The 16,419-nt window shown below is 50.5% G+C and overlaps 1 protein-coding gene across 1 annotated transcript in view; it reads left to right on the top strand.

The window, feature by feature from the left end:
• plcg2 (phospholipase C, gamma 2) overlaps positions 1–16,419 on the top strand; it is a 291,774-nt gene that overhangs the window by 180,379 nt on the left and 94,976 nt on the right. Inside the window, exon 5 of the mRNA XM_072517925.1 lies at positions 7,234–7,318. Within this exon, the coding sequence (XP_072374026.1) occupies positions 7,234–7,318 (85 nt within the window). The remainder of the gene's footprint in view (positions 1–7,233; positions 7,319–16,419) is intronic.

The following is a 16,419-nucleotide window of genomic DNA, read 5'->3' as shown; positions in this document are numbered from 1 at the left end:
GTGGTATTTAAACTCGGGAAACAGGCGCCGTGGCTGCTGAGGGAGAGAGAGGGGTACGAAAAGTGTCCAACAGCGCCATAGTGTGCTGACAATTGTGCCGCTGGCCAGGGGTGTCTGTCGTAGCGAGGGGCAGGGGGTGGTGGTGGCCAGGAGATGGGCCGAGGGTCGGGGTGGATAGGCACAAACCGCCATTGCCGCAGCCTTCAAGGCAGCCATGCGGCTGCGCGCACCAGTGACTGCCCACTGTGAACTAACTGCCACTGGCCATATGGGATGAGGGTGTGTGAGGAGTGGAGTGCCTATATGCAGGAAGTGCCAATCCCCACCCCGGCAAATCACACGCCAGAGTTTGTTGGAATTGTACTAGTTGCATGTGGCATCGGTGCTGTCCCGTTAGCACGTCCTGAATCCTCCAAGACCAGCGCCGCTTTCGGTGCTGGAGAACCCACATGTTTCAGTCCCAGCGTCACCACTTAGTCTCTGAGGTTTAGAATCCTGGCCATTATCTTTGGTCCTCCAATAAATCTCCATTCCTCAACCACCAACCCCCACCCCTTCCCAAGCAAACTGCCTGAGGCTGAACCAGAGTTTGGAACCTCGGACTAGTATTTGACCACAAGGTGATCCTCTGACCACACACCCATACCATCACCAGGACCGCCTCTTTCCACCTCTGACCCTGCACCCTGCCTCAGCCCCTCTGCTGCTGAAATGCCTTTGTCACCTCTAGGCTTGACTATTCAGCTGCATTTTCGACCATCATAAACCCTTCATAAACCTTAAGCCATCCAAAACTCTGTTGTCCATGCCGTTACTCGCACCAACACCCTGTCAACCCATTTCCCCTGTGTTCGCTGACCTAGGTTGGCTTCCCGGCCGGCAGTGTCTCGATTTTAAAATTCTCACCCTCGTTTTTCAAGTCCCTCCATCACCTTGCTCCACCCTATCTCTGGAACCTCTTTCGCCCTCCGAGATAAAACCAGAAAATGTTGGAATGCTCTGCAGGTTTGGCAGCACCTGGGGAGAGAGAGGAACGGAGTTAATATTTCGCGTCTGTCTGACTCTTCAGACCTGAAGAGAGGTAGGAATATGATGGGTTATATCCTGTTTACGTAAGGGGGTGAAACAAAATAGAAGAGGAGGGAGATATGGGAGCTCAGCAGAGATTTAGCAAAGATGAACACAAGACAAAGGGAGTGCTAATGATAATGTTAAAGACCAGGGTAGGTGCTAATAGTGGTTTTAAAAGTCAGGTAGCAGAATGTGTCAGGAGCAGAACAAGGGTCAGTTCCACCACATCACATTTCTGCCTCTCTTCAGCATGTTCTGGTTTTGTTTCAGCTTTCCAGCATTCACAGTAATTTGTTTTTGTTTTAGCCTTCCAAGATATCCGCGCTGCTCTATTTCCGGCTCCTCGAGCATTCCAGTTTTTAATTGCTGCACTTTTGGTCATCATGCCTTCAGTTGCCCATAATAATAAGAATCTTTATTATTGTCACAAGTAGGCTAACATTAACAATGCAATGAAGTTACTGTGAGAATTCCCTAGTCACCACATTCCGGCACCTGTTCAGTAACGCAGGGGGACAATTCAGAATGCCCAATTCACCTATCAAGCACGTCTTTCGGGACTGGTGGGAGGAAACGGGAGCACCCGGAGGAAACCCACGCAGACACGGGGAGAACCTGCAGACTCCGCACAGACAGAGACCCAAGCGGGAATTGAACCTGGGACCCTGACGCAGTGAAGCAACAGTGCTAACCACTGTGCTACCCAGGTCCTATGCTTGAGAATTCCTTCTGCAAACATTTCAATTGTCGACCACACTTTCCTCCTTTAAGATTCACCAGGAAACCTACCTCTTTTTCATTTACTCTAATGTCTCTTTATGTTGCATGGTGTCAAATTTTGTTTGATATTTCTCCCGTGTGGTGCCTTGGGATATTTTACAATGCCAAATCTGTATTATAAATATACATTGTCGTCAGATCTAGTGAAATAAGGCTTCCCTTGATCACTGCTTGCCACTTGAAAATGGCTTACTGTCACAAGTAGGCTTCAAATGAAGTTACTGTGAAAAGCCCCTAGGCGCCACATTCCGGCGCCCATTAGGGGAGGCTGGTACAGGAATTGAACCCGCGCTGCTGGCCTGCCTTGGTCTGCTTTCAAAGCCAGCGATTTAGCCCTGTGCTAAACCAGCCCCTACTTACTGGTCATGGCATGTTATCAACCACTTGTCAGCTGACGTCCTGCTGTGGGCCGCTTCATTGTGAAATTATCATGAACCCGTTCTACTCCTGACTGTGTGACAAAGAGAAAGTCATGGATGAGACAGCTAAAGGTCGTCGGACTGAAAATGGTTCTCTGAGGATCTCCGACCATGATGCCTGTCCTCTGACAATGAGAAACATCTTCCTTTATGTCACATTTGACTCCAGCCAATGGAGGATTCTCCCTTCGATCCCCATTGGATTACGTTTCTTTTAGTGGTGGCATGAATAGATTTGTTTAGGGAACTAAGGGAATCAAGGGATATGGGGGTGGGTGGGAAAGTGAAGTTGAAGTAGAGGAACAGATCGGGTTTCTTGAATGTGGAGCCTGTATGACTGACTGCTGTGCGTGTTAGTTTTTTAATATAAAACAGATGCTGATCTGTTAATCTGATAGACTGCAAAACTTGGTTATGATAAATGTGTATACATTAATATATACATATTATATATGTATATTTTTATTTATATATATATATATATCTACACACACACATATATATACGTATGATTTTAATCTATAAAACATGTTTGGTTTACTTGGTTTGAACTTGCTAGGTTTACACAGGGCATGGCATAGGATACAACCTTTTATCACTTTTGAAATACTTAAACAGGAAGTAAGCGTGTTAAATATTTGGTTCAGTTAAAGGGATGGTGTGTGGGCACATAGGAAACAGTGCAATTTCTAATATATTTGTACCTGTTTGTTGAGCGCAAAATGATTGTTGGTAATCCTGTGGATCGGTTCCATTGGCAGAAGTGCAACAGGGTGGGATTTCCAGTCACTCGTTACACTCCCAGTCTCACTTCTGGGGAAATATTAAACTGGAACAAAAAGGGACAGAGACCTGGGCCGGGATTCTCCAATCTGAGTTCGTCCCGTGACCGACGGCAGTTAGGACGGAGAATTTGGCGCTCAGCCAAAACTCCATTCACTGCAGCGGAACTGGAGAATCCCGCTGGCGTGAATTGGTGGAGAATTCCAGCCCTGGTGTATTGGGGTCACACCCAATGTTATGACTCCTTACAGTCAAATAATGACACAACGGCAGAGAAAATTCAGGACCTAAGTTTTAGCTCTGATTTTCAATTCGGACATTTGAGAAATGTATTTGTTACTTGTTTAAGTGCTGCATAGGATGCACGTTTTTTTTGGATAGATATTTAACATCTTCATGCTATCTCTACCATGCAACGTGCACATACACCACTTAGTGGTGAAAGACAAAAAGCATTTTGGAATAAAACATTGGACGGGATTCTCCGGCCACGCCCGCCCGGCGACCGAAAATTCCCGCGGTCAATGGATCTTTGCATGGTCCGCGTCCCGCCCGTGGCGATCTTGCGGCGGGCGGGGGGGGAAAGATTCGGCCCATTATCTGTGTTGTTGGTTCATAGCTGAACAATTGAGAGCAAAGGATACACAACTGGCTCAGCCCAACCTTGTTGGATGCTCCCATGGTCATGTTGTAGGAAACATATCTGGTGTAGAATGATGTGTTCTCAGCACTTGTTCATATTGCCAAATTGGGGTCCTGACATTCCATTTGTCTGTCACCCACCTCTCATTGCCAAAGCTGGCTATTGCTGTAATTCAGAAGTTTTGAATGGCCTGGGTGTTTCTTAGTTGAAGCTGTTGTCACCATTTTTCAATTGTCGATGTATCGTTTATGATGGCCCCAGGATCTGACAAATTTTATTTCAGGGCAAATGTAAATGTTATCCTTCAATACAGAACTTTGCTTAGGTGAAGTGGAAACATTTAAATTGATCTCTGTAAACTGCAGCTGAATTGAGTTTGCTTTTTATTTCTTTTAATTTAAATTTAGAGTACCCAATTTTTTTTTCCAATTAAGGGGCAATTTAGTGTGGCCAATCCACCTAACCTGCACATCTTTGGGTTGTGGGTGTGAACCCGCAGACACCGGGAGAATGTGCAAACTCCGCACAGACAGTGACCCAGGGCCAGGATTTGTACCCGGGTCCACAGCGCCGCAGTCCCAGTGCTAACCACTGCGCTTGAGTTTGCTTTTTATAGACATATGGTCACACGCTACTCTGGCTGGAGCCATTACTGTTTGAAATTCCATCAATCACCTGATTGCAAAAATTCAAATTGCTCAATATACCCTTTGATTTTTAACTAATCCTATTGTAGAACAATGCTAATCCTTAGCTAATTTAGCTAATCCTATTTATAGAACAATGAGTGGGCTAAATGTCTGGTTTGCTATTGGATGCATGTATCATGTGCTGTCTTGGTTTTAAAAGATGCAAAACTCACCCAAGTTAAAAAAATATGGATCACCAGTAATTTTTAGAAATAAATTTCAGAGTACCCAATTCATTTTTTTCCAATTAAGGAGCAATTTAGCGTGGCCAATCCACCTACCCTGCGCATCTTTGGGTTGTGGGGGCGAAACCCACGCAGACACAGGGAGAATGTGCAATCTCCACTGCGCCACCGTGCTGCCGAGGATCACCAGTAATTATATCTAATTGCAGGGCAGCACTGTGGCGCAGTGGGTTAGCCCTGCTGCCTCATGGCGTCGAGTCCCAGGTTCGATCCCGGCTCTGGGTCACTGTCTGTGTGGAGTTTGCACATTCTCCCTGTGTTTGCATGGGTTTCGCCCCCACAACCCAAAGATGTGGTGGATTGGTCACGCTAAATTGCCCCTTAATTGGAAAAAATGAATTGGGTACTCTAAATTGTTTATATAAAAAAATTATATCTAATTGCAGGTGACTTGCTCGAGGCTTGTGAAATATTAAACACTGGCTTTCTCATCAGCACATACTGCCCATTTGGAAATTACCAGGTTGCTATCTATACTTGGTGTCCCGGCAAGACAATAATATTTCTTCTTTCTCTTGAATGTTTTAAAATTGCTTGAACAAGCATCACAGAGCACCTTTCACCCTTGTACATTGTTCTATCATGATTCATGGTACTGTAGCCACCCGTCACATGAATCGGGGCATAAGAATAACAAGCTCCTGCAATTCTTATTAGCTCAATTAACAAACGTAATGAATATGAGGTAGGACTCTTTAAAAGAACTGGTGTTTTCATTTGAAGAACAACATTTTAAAGTAAATTTAAAAAGACATCTTTTTTAAAAAGTAGCTAATTTAATTGTGTACAATTTTATATAATGCTACTTTTTTCATAAGTTCGAATTCCTTTTGAACCTGATCGAGATGCTCTGTCAGCATTCCATATTTCGACAAGTTAAAAGGTGGGAAAGAACTGTAAGGGGCCGGTATTATTTCTAAAGCATACCCAATGATAAAAGGCTTATTGTTCACCCAGTAGAAGTTTAGCAAATAGTATCAAACTTCAGAACATGGGAAGTGCTAACTCACCTATGAAAGATGACTTTTGCAGTGTGAAGTAAAAGGCTTTGGGAAAAAACCCAAGCTGAAACAGATATTTCCTCCTCACCTTGCCAGTCTGGTTTGGATTGGTTAAACATTGTTGAATATGATAACTGAATGTTCTTTTGGAACTAAAATTTATCAGCTTAATTCTCCAATTAAGTGCTAACATAGTCTGACTTGAAATTCAGATCACAGATTTAAACAGAAGTGCCATTTTTGCAAAGTGCAATGAAATATCAGTATTAATTTTGGAGTGGATTTGCCGTCTGATTGGTCTCACATGACTGGCTGGATTTCGGCAGGGGGAAGGAAATATCCTTGCAGAGTTCATTACGAGGTTGAGGGCATGACCTCTTTAAAATTATGCAACCGCAGGCAAAGGGATATTCAACAGATAAGCTGTCCTTTTGGGATCTCTAAGAGGGGGGCGGGAATAGCGGATTGTGAAGTTTATTAAAAGTGCCACTTGTTTCCATGCATCCTGGCCGGAGTTTTATGTGTATTTAATTTGGCTTAAAATGCTTGAGTAATTTTTCTATTCACCTTATTTACTGTTCACTGTCATCTAAATATCAGGGGCGGGATTCTCCGAAATGGAGGCAGAGTGGTCGCGCCGTCGTGAACGCCGTTGAGATTCACGACGGCGCTAAACGGCCCCTATCCCGACCGATTCAGGGCCCGATAATGGGCGAGGAGCGGCGCCGCATCATTTACGAGCGCCAGGCCTTGCGCATACATGACACGGCCGGCGGCGCATAACTGGCCGCCAACCCGCGCATGCGTGGTTGCCGTCCTCTCTGAGTCCGCCCCGCAAGAAGATGTCTGACGGATGTTGCGGGGCTGCGAAAGAAAGGAGGTCCTCCTTCAGAGAGGCCGGCCTGACGATTCGTGGGCACCGAGCGCGGGCCAGACCCCATTTGAGGCCCCCCCCAGTGCAGGATCCCCCCTCGCCTGCCCCGCAGTCCGCCCCCCCCCCAGCGTTCCCGCGCTGTTCCCGCCGGCAGCAACCAGGTGTGGACGACGCCGGGGGGAACCCGCCGTTTTGGGCAGGGCGCTCGGCCCATTCGGGCCGGAGAATCGCGGGAGTACCGGTGAATCGCCATTTTGGCTGTGTCGGGCGATTCACTGTACTGCGCCGCGCAAAATGCGATTGTGCCGATCTGGCCACTTCCGTGAATCGCGGGAAGGCGTCGGACCGGCGTCGCGGGAAAATTTGGCGACCCAGGCGATTCTCCCAACCGGCGCGGGAGTGGAGAATCGCGCCCCAGAATCAGGGTGGGGGTGGGGACACACAAATGTTACCTGTTCATTTCACTTGTTGACAAAATGTTTTTGTTTTAGTTTGAATCAGAATGTGTTTTTATTTTGTACTTTATGAAATAAGTTCCCTGCTCCTGTGCCCCTGTGAAGACTCACAGTAAAAGCAGGAGTGGATTTCAAAGCCTTATCATGGGCCCTCTGTCCCATATTCCCTTTGAACACCACTGCCAGCTTCGAGTGCAGGGTCAGTGAATTTATCCTTCTATGGGAGTCTGTTTCTCATTTTGTTTAATAAATTAATTGTTTACTTTTTTCCAGTATCTCCCTCAAGGAGCTGAAGGTCATGCTACCTCAAGTAAACTTCAAAGTGCCAAGTATGAAGTTCCTTAAGGACAAGATGGGGGTATTTATCCTTTAAGTTGACTGCCAATTAAGTTTTTGTGACAAGTTTGCGATCTGAAGTTAAACATGTTTCATAGCAATGCCTTCATCAAAAGAGTACGAAGAGTTGTATTCTGTTTACCCTCCCTTGAAATGTATGCTTTGTTACCTCTCTGAATAATATGTACATTAAGCTTTATTTCCAGAGGTGTTTCTCTGTTGGTTCTTGGTTTAACGGCCTCTGCTTTGGGCACTAAGCGCTGTGTAGAAAATCAAAAATGGAGGGAACAATTGCAGTTGCTGATGGCAGTTTGATTTTTCCAGTGGCTTCAGGTCAGAGCTAAAGGGCGAATTTCAATAAAAGATTTCTAAGGGTGTGAGCCAATGGCCATGCTGCGCCCTAATGTCAGCCCGCCTCGGTGCAGCGTGGCCGATAAAAGCCAGGAGACCCTGTTCCCGGGATCTACCAAGCTCGCCACGCCTCTTGGAATCTAACGTGATCTTGCGAGATGTTATGATGCAAATTCCGCCCATTGTGGGCGGGATCACTGTTTGGCAAATCTGCAAACATGCGGCGCAGCATCTCCCATAGTGCATTCAGGCTGGGGTCGCTTCAAGGGCCTCGGAGATCAGGATGCCATTTAAAAATCTCTCGCTATACTGGGGAGTTCCAGCGAGTAGAGCTCCTCAGCGTACAAACGGGGCAATGTGTGGCCTGTGCCACGCGCACCCCACTGAGGCTCCTTATACAACGTGAGTTGCATTGTATAGCCATGTGTTTCCTGGTGCTGCAAGCACTGGGAAACCCACGGCCAAACGTGCTCGCTATGGGACTTTGCTCCCAATTAGTTGAATCGCGCCCTAAGTGTCATTTTGGAAGGATTTGGCAGGGTGTTTCCCGCCACCTTTTTGGGTGAGATCCAGACCGGTATTCACCCACACTTTGTAGCTATTTTTGGGGGGCCTTGGGGGTTACCCCCTGCTACAGCCCACACTTAGAAATATTTTCAGCAATGGGGAGCTGAACTCGCCAGTCAGACCGGCTCATCAGAGATCGGGCCACCATTTTGAAAGGGTGCCCTGATCTCTAAGTGAGTTGAGGGTCCCCCCCCCCGACCCACAGACAATGTAATCCTCTGCACATATAAGCATTACCCCATATTCCCCAAAATGAGGATACCCCACTACGGGGTCGGTGAGGGCCCCCTCTTTTCAGGCCACTGCATCCTCCCTTTTGGACTCCCCCCTGTGGTAGTATGTATTGGGGGTCATGTGGGACTGGAAGCCCTAATGTCATTGGCTGACAGATCCCGGGTCCTGGTTGGCCGTTGACCTCTAGCTCCGCCCTGAAGGCGGAGTATAAGAAGCCGGAGTCCTCCCCTGCAGGCCAGTCTACTATTGAGCTGTGGGGGAACAGACACGCTTAATAAAGCCTCATCGACTTCACTCTATTCGTCTCACGGAGTCTTTGTGCGCTACAATTTATTAAGCGTGCCTAAAAAGGACTATGGAGCTCAGGATCATTCCGGAATGCCTGAGGATCAGCCCCCACGCAGTGAACGCGGCAGCAGCCTTCAAGCACTGGCAGACTTGTTTCGAGGCCTACCTCAGAACGGCCACCGGCCGGGTCACAGAAGACCAAAAACTACAGGTCCTGCACTCGAGGGTGAGCACGGAGATCTTCTCCCTCATCGAAGACTTGGAGGATTTCCAGACGGCGTTCGCAGCACTGAAAAGTCTCTATGTCCGCCCAGTTAACCAAATCTACGCTCGCTACCAGCTCGCGACGAGACAGCAAGGTCCCGGAGAATCGATGGACGAATTCTACGCCGCGCTGCTGATTTTGGGACGAGCCTGCAGCTACCCTTCGGTGAACGCAAATGAACACACGGACATGTTAATGCGCGATGCTTTTGTGGCAGGTATGAATTCCTCCCAAATCCGCCAAAGACTTCTAGAAAGAGAGTCGCTAGGACTCTCAGAGGCCCGGGCCCTAGCAGCCTCCCTAGACGTGGCCGCGCGTAATACCCGCGCCTACGGCCCCGACCGCGCGGCAGCCCATTGGGCTCCGTACGGCCCGTCGTGACAAACCCACCCCCCCCCGGACACCCCACAGGCTTGCGCGGTCCAAACGACGAGTCGCACCGGCGGCGCCCGCTGTTATTTCTGCAGCCAGGCGAAACACCCCCGGCAGCGCTGCCCGGCCCGCGCAGCTATCTGCAAGAGCTGCGGGAAAAAGGGCCATTACGCGGTTGTGTGCCGGTCCCGCGAGGTCGCCGCTGTCCCGGGAGAACAGGGAGCTCTGCAAGCCGTTTACGCGCCCCAACCCCCCCAGCACGCCATGTACGACCCGCAGGCACAGCCGCTCTGGGTCCCGACCACCGCGGTCCCGGGAGAACAGGGAGCCCTGCACGCCACTTACGCTCCCCAACCCCCCACCCCGCGCCCCACGTCTGACCCGCCGGCGCCACCAACCTGGGTCCCGACCACCGCTGTCCCCGGTGAGGGAGCTCCGCGCGGTCCTAGCGCTCCCCAGCCCCCTCAGCGCCCCATGTGCGATCCGCAGACGCCGCCATTTTGGGTCCCAGCCACCACGAGGGGAGGAAGGGTGCCGCCATCTTGGACCACCCCAGACCTGTACGACGCATGGGGGCGGCCATTTTGTCCACCCCGTCGCCATCTTGTGACCCACCAGCCACGTGCGATGTATGGGGGCGGCCATTTTGTCCATCCCCGACGCCATCTTGGACGGCAACAACGGATCCCACTCCACTACTACAACCACGTCTCGCTTCAATTACGCTCGATCAAGCTCGGCCCCGGACATCCAGACGACGACGACAACGGTGCTAATAAACGGCCACGAGACGCCATGCCTAGTCGACTCCGGGAGCACGGAATGTTTTATACACCTCGACTTGGTAAGACGCTGTTCCTTGACCACCTATCCCAGCGCACAAAAGATTTCCCTAGCTGCAGGATCCCACTCCGTACAGATCCAAGGATTCTGCATAGTTACCCTAACGGTGCAGGGGAGGGAGTTCAAAAACTACAAACTAAATGTCCTTCCCCAACTCTGTGCTCCCACCTTGCTGGGATAAGATTTTCAATGCAACCTACAGAGCCTTACGTTCAAATTCGGCGGACAATACCCCCACTCACTATCTGCGGCCTCGCAACCCTCAAGGTGCAACCCCCGTCCTTGTTTGCGAACCTCACCCCGGATTGCAAACCCGTCGCCACTAGGAGCAGACGGTACAGCGCCCAGGACCGGACCTTCATTCGGTCCGAAGTCCAGCGGCTACTAAAGGAGGGCAAATCCAGGCCAGCAATAGTCCCTGGAGAGCGCAGGTGGTAGTAGTGAAGACAGGGGAGAAACAAAGGATGGTCATAGACTATAGCCAGACCATCAACAGGTACACACAACTAGACGCGTACCCTCTCCCCCGCATATCCGACATGGTCAATCGGATTGCCCAATATAAAGTCTTCTCCACCGTGGACCTCAAGTCCGCCTACCATCAGCTCCCCATCCGCCCAAGTGACCGCAAGTACACAGTCTTCGAGGCAGACGGGCGATTATACCATTTCCTACGGGTCCCTTTTGGCGTCACAAACGGGGTCTCGGTCTTCCAACGGGAGATGGACCGAATGTTGATCAACATGGGTTGCGGGCCACGTTCCCGTATCTCGACAATGTAACCATCTGCGGCCACGACCAGCAGGACCACGACGCCAACCTCCAAAAATTCCTCCAGACCGCCAAAGCCTTGAACCTCACGTACAACGAGGACAAGTACGTTTTTAGCACCAATCGGCTAGCCATTCTGGGCTACGTCGTGCGCAATGGGATAATAGGCCCCGACCCCGAACGTATGCGCGCCCTCATGGAATTTCCCCACCCGCACTGCTCAAAAGCCCTGAAACGCTGCCTGGGGTTGTTTTCATACTACGCCCAGTGGGTTCCCCAGTACGCAGACAAGGCCCGCCCCCTAATACAGACCACGACCTTCCCTCTGTCGACAGAGACTTGCCAGGCCTTCAGCCGTATCAAAGCGGATATCGCAAAGGCCACGATGCGCGCCATCGACGAGTCCCTCCCCTTCCAGGTCGAGAGCGACGCCTCCGACGAAGCTCTAGCGGCCACCCTTAACCAAGCGGGCAGACCCGTGGCCTTTTTCTCCCGGACCCTCCACGCCTCAGAAATCCGCCACTCCTCAGTGGAAAAGGAAGCCCAAGCCATAGTGGAAGCTGTGCGACATTGGAGGCATTACCTGGCCGGCAGGAGATTCACTCTCCTCACGGACCAACGGTCGGTGGAGTTCATGTTCGATAATGCACAGCGGGGCAAAATCAAAAACGACAAGATCTTAAGGTGGAGGATCGAGCTCTCCACCTTCAACTATGAGATTTTGTATCGTCCCGGAAAGCTGAATGAGCCGTCCGATGCCCTATCCCGCGGCACATGTGCCAACGCACAAATTATCCGCCTCCAAACCCTCCACGAGGACCTCTGCCACCCGGGGGTCACTCGGTTTTTTCACTTCATCAAGTCCCGCAATCTCCCATACTCTTTAGAGGAGGTCCGTACAGTCACAAGGGACTGCCACATCTGCGCGGAATGCAAACCGCATTTTTTCAGGCCAGATGGAGCGCACCTGATTACGGCTTCCCGCCCCTTTGAACGCCTCAGTCTCGATTTCAAAGGGCCCCTCCCCTCCACCGACCGCAACGCATATTTTCTTAATGTGGTGGACGAATACTCCCGCTTCCCTTTTGCCATTCCCTGCTCTGACATGACCGCGGCCACAGGCATTAAAGCCCTGAACAGCATCTTCACACTGTTCGGTTACCCCGCATACGTCCACAGCGACAGGGGGTCCTCTTTCATGAGTGACGAGCTGCGCCAGTTCCTGCTCAGTAAGGGCATAGCCTCAAGCAGGACGACCAGCTACAACCCCCGGGGGAACGGGCAAGTAGAGAGGGAGAACGGCACGGTCTGGAAGGCCGTCCTACTGGCCCTACGGTCCAGGGACCTCCCAGTTTCACGGTGGCAGGAGGTCCTCCCGGACGCTCTCCACTCCATCCGGTCGTTATTATGTACGAGCACTAATCAAACGCCTCATGAGCGTCTCCTTGTCTTCCCGAGGAGGTCCTCCTCTGGAACGTCGCTGCCGACCTGGCTGGCGGCCCCAGGACCCATCTTGCTCCGAAAGCATGTGCGGGCACATAAGGCGGACCCGTTGGTCGAAAGGGTTCGCCTCCTCCACGCGAACCCGCAGTATGCTTACGTGGAGTACCCCGACGGCCGACAGGACACGGTCTCCCTGCGGGATCTGGCGCCGGCCGGCAACACACACACCCCCCCGACACCATTCACCCCCCCCCTTCCTGCCACCGCCGCACCCCGCGACCACTCCCTTCCCAGGAGGATCGGTTCCCCTCCCCTCAGGCCCGACCAAGAATAAAGCCCAAGCTGAAACCGTAAGGCTCCCGGAGACGACAACACCGATACAAGCACCACCACCACCACCGGGACCGACCGAGGAGATCGACACAGACGGCCAGACCGCCCGACCGACTCGTGGCATCGATCTAAATCAAAATATGGACTTTTCACAAGAACATTTTGCTTTTCTCTCTATACCCTCTGTAAATAGTTGAAACAGGACAAAATTGTACAATACTGTATTGCCATGTGAATGTTTTTTTTTCCCTCCCAGGACCAGCCCTGTAAACCCTTACCACCATACGAAGCATCACCCCGCCAGGTTCATTTTTGACAAGGGGTGAATGTGGTAGTATGTATTGGGGGTCATGTGGGACTGGAAGCCCTAATGTCATTGGCTGACAGATCCCGGGTCCTGGTTGGCCGTTGACCTCTAGCTCCGCCCTGAAGGCGGAGTATAAGAAGCCGGAGTCCTCCCCCGCAGGCCAGTCTACTATTGAGCTGTGGGGGAACAGACACACTTAATAAAGCCTCATCGACTTCACTCTATTCGTCTCACGGAGTCTTTGTGCGCTACACCCCCCCCAACCTTTATGAGGCCCCTCCATACCCGCCCTTCATCCCACCTCCCATAACCCCCTCATCTCCTTTCATCGGTATGGCCCCCCTCCGACCCTGACCTTTGGCAGTGCCATCCTGGAACCCAGGCACCCAACACTGCCACCATGGCAGTGCCCCTGCCAGCCTGGCAGAGCCATCCAGGTACCTTGGCAATGCCAGTGTAGCAGTGCCAAGGTGCCCAGGCTACAGAGGGAGATCCAGAATGCCACCATGCCATGTCTTTAACCACCCGGGGCTCTCTAATGGCCTGGGAAACAATAGTGTGGACCAGTACTAAATAACATCAGGTTGAGGCCTTGCTGGGGACGCGATTAGTTCCTGGGCGGCGGGAGAATCCGGTGCGTGCATATTTCTATGAGCCTAATGGTTCATTTAAATATGCTGATTTGGATCTCGCCTAGTGCGGGCGAGATCCAGGTCGCGGCATCTCACGAGGTTCGTTTGAATCTTGCAAGACATCTCTGGCGGGATTCTGCAATATCCGCCAGGCGGGCCGCACCGCGCCAAAGAGTGGTGTGAACCACTCCGGCGTTGGGCCGCCCAGAAGGTGCGCAATCCTCCGCAATCCTTCGGGGGCTAGGCTGGCGCTGGAGTGATTGGCGCTGCGCCAACTGGCGCAGAAGGGCCTCCGCCAGCCGGTGCGAGTTGCCTCATGCGCAGGGGGTTCCTTCTCCACGCCGGCCATGGCGGAGCTTTATACAGGCCAGCGCGGATGGAAAGAGTGCCCCCACTGCCCCGATCATGCGCCAGGCCACCTTGGGGGCCCCTCTCGGGGCCGGATCCCCCCCCCCCCGAGGACTCTGCAGGCCGCCCTCAGAGCCAGGTCCCACCGGTACAGACCTTGTGTAATTCACGTCGGCGGTACTGCCTGAAAACGGGCGGCCGCTCGGCCCATCGGGGACTGGACAATCATCGGGGGGGCCACTGCCAATGGCCCCCCCCCACCGGCACGGCGCGATCCCCGCCCCGCCAAAAAACCGGCGCCGGAGAATTCGGCAGCCGGCGTCGGAGCAGTGGGGCCAGATTCATGCCGCCTCCCACCGATTCTCTGACCCAGCGGGACCTGGAGGCACCCCCTGTCCTTGCGCTGTTTTAGTATCACTGGATGAAGTGCTAATGCTGAGAAAATGATGAACTGGTAGACCTAAAACTATAGAAAGTGCTCTTTAGAAGTGAGTAAAGTGTCTGGTATGGGTAGCAGTCATTTAAAAAAAAAAATTTAGACTGCCCAATTCATTTTTTCCAATTAAGGGGCAATTTAGTGTGGCCAATCCACCTACCCTGCACATCTTTGGGTTGTGGGGGTGAAACCCACGCAAACACGGGGGAGAATGTGCAAACTCCACACGGACAGTGACCCAGAGCCGGGATCGAACCTGGGCTTGTTGGAGATGGTCATTGCCTGGCACTCGTGTAATATGAATGTTACTTGCCAATTATCAGCCAAAGACTGAATATTGTCCGGGTCTTGTTGAAATAGGACATGGACTGCTTCAGTATCTGAGGATTCATGAATGGTCAACATTGTGCATCATCCACTTCTGACCTTTTGATGGTGGGAAGGTTACTGATGAAGCTGCTGAAGATGGTTGGGCCCAGCTGTTTGAAGGCTCCAGCTGTTTTTCACGTAATTATAAGGACACCCTCGCGTTTCAATGATTTATTAATACTATTACTGTTACCTTAAGAAGCAGAAGCATTAAACCCAGTATTTTGTTTGTACTCTTGTGAGAGTAATGATAATGGATATCTCCATTTTTAAACTGTCCATTAGTGCATAAGCCACAACGTTAAGAATACATTTAAGATATAGGCCTTAAAACTTTACTCAAGATTTGCATATGATAGTGTAATACATTCATTGCAGTCATATGTCTGCTGTTTTAATGGTTCAGTTAAATCAGTTATTTAAAAAAATGGGGGCAGGGTTCAATCTATGCCCTTAGAATTTCCTTAATTCCAATTCCAGTTCTCTTCCTGCATCTAGGAAGACTTTTGTCTGTTTCCATAGCTAGTAATTCCTGGAACAGGTTGTTAGAATGTCACCAGGGGTTTATAGCTTGAGGGGCGCCACCCCACATCAAATATGGCTGACCAGGAGTATCTCCTACTCCTACCGCCAGCCATTGGTGTATTGGAAGGATTTGCACGTTGACACACTCAACCTGTTTCACCGCATCATGAGCGCACCTTTCTTGGCCATCAAGTACTTAAACCTGGAGCGTAACTCACTGTGCCACAAGACCTCCCTTTTTCCTTGAAGGAATATGTAATTCTTTTTTTTTTTTTAATTCTAAATTTAGAGTACCCAATTCATTTTTTCCAATTAAGGGGCAATTTAGCAGGTCGAATCCGCCTAGCTTAGACATTTTTGGGTTGTGAGGGCGAAACCCACGCAAACACGGAGAGAATGTGCAAACTCCACACGGACAGTGACCCAGAGCGGGGATCGAACCTGGGACCTCGGCGCCGTGAGGCAGCAGTGCTAACCCACTGCGCCACCGTGCTGCCCCAGGAATATGTAATTCTTACGGTTGTTCACTATTTAATAAGAATCCTTTACCTCTTGGTGATTTTCACAGTTTTTTTAAAAAAGCAACTCCGAATGATCTTTTTGCTCCTTTATTTCCTCCAACTGCTCAGTACAGCTTTAATTGACACTCCGATAAGATACTTACAGCTCTGCTTATTGAAGGAGAGAAAGGCCAAGAGGGAGTATTGCTATTTAAAAAATAAAATACTCCCCAGCTGTTAAAAATGAAAAATGAGTGACACAAAAGGAAACCTCTGCAAATGTTGCCGATCTGAAATAAAAGCAGGAAATATTGAGAATACTCAGGAGGTCAAGCAGTATCTACAGAGCGAGAAAAATAATGTTAACATTTCCGGTTGAGGATCTTTCATCAGAAGCAATCAGGGCTTCAACAGTGCTTCAGATTATGAGACAGATTGTGTGTATCAAGAACAAAGAACAAAGAAAAGTACAGCACAGGAACAGGCCCTTCGGCCCTCCAAGCCTGCGCTGCCCATGCTGCCCGTCTAAACTAAAATCT

Source organism: Scyliorhinus torazame, chromosome 10 (genome assembly GCF_047496885.1).
Source record: "Scyliorhinus torazame isolate Kashiwa2021f chromosome 10, sScyTor2.1, whole genome shotgun sequence".
In the NCBI taxonomy this organism is placed as follows: Eukaryota; Metazoa; Chordata; class Chondrichthyes; order Carcharhiniformes; family Scyliorhinidae; genus Scyliorhinus; species Scyliorhinus torazame.
Note: the sequence above shows the minus strand (reverse complement) of the source record. Positions and strands in the feature narration are given on the sequence as shown.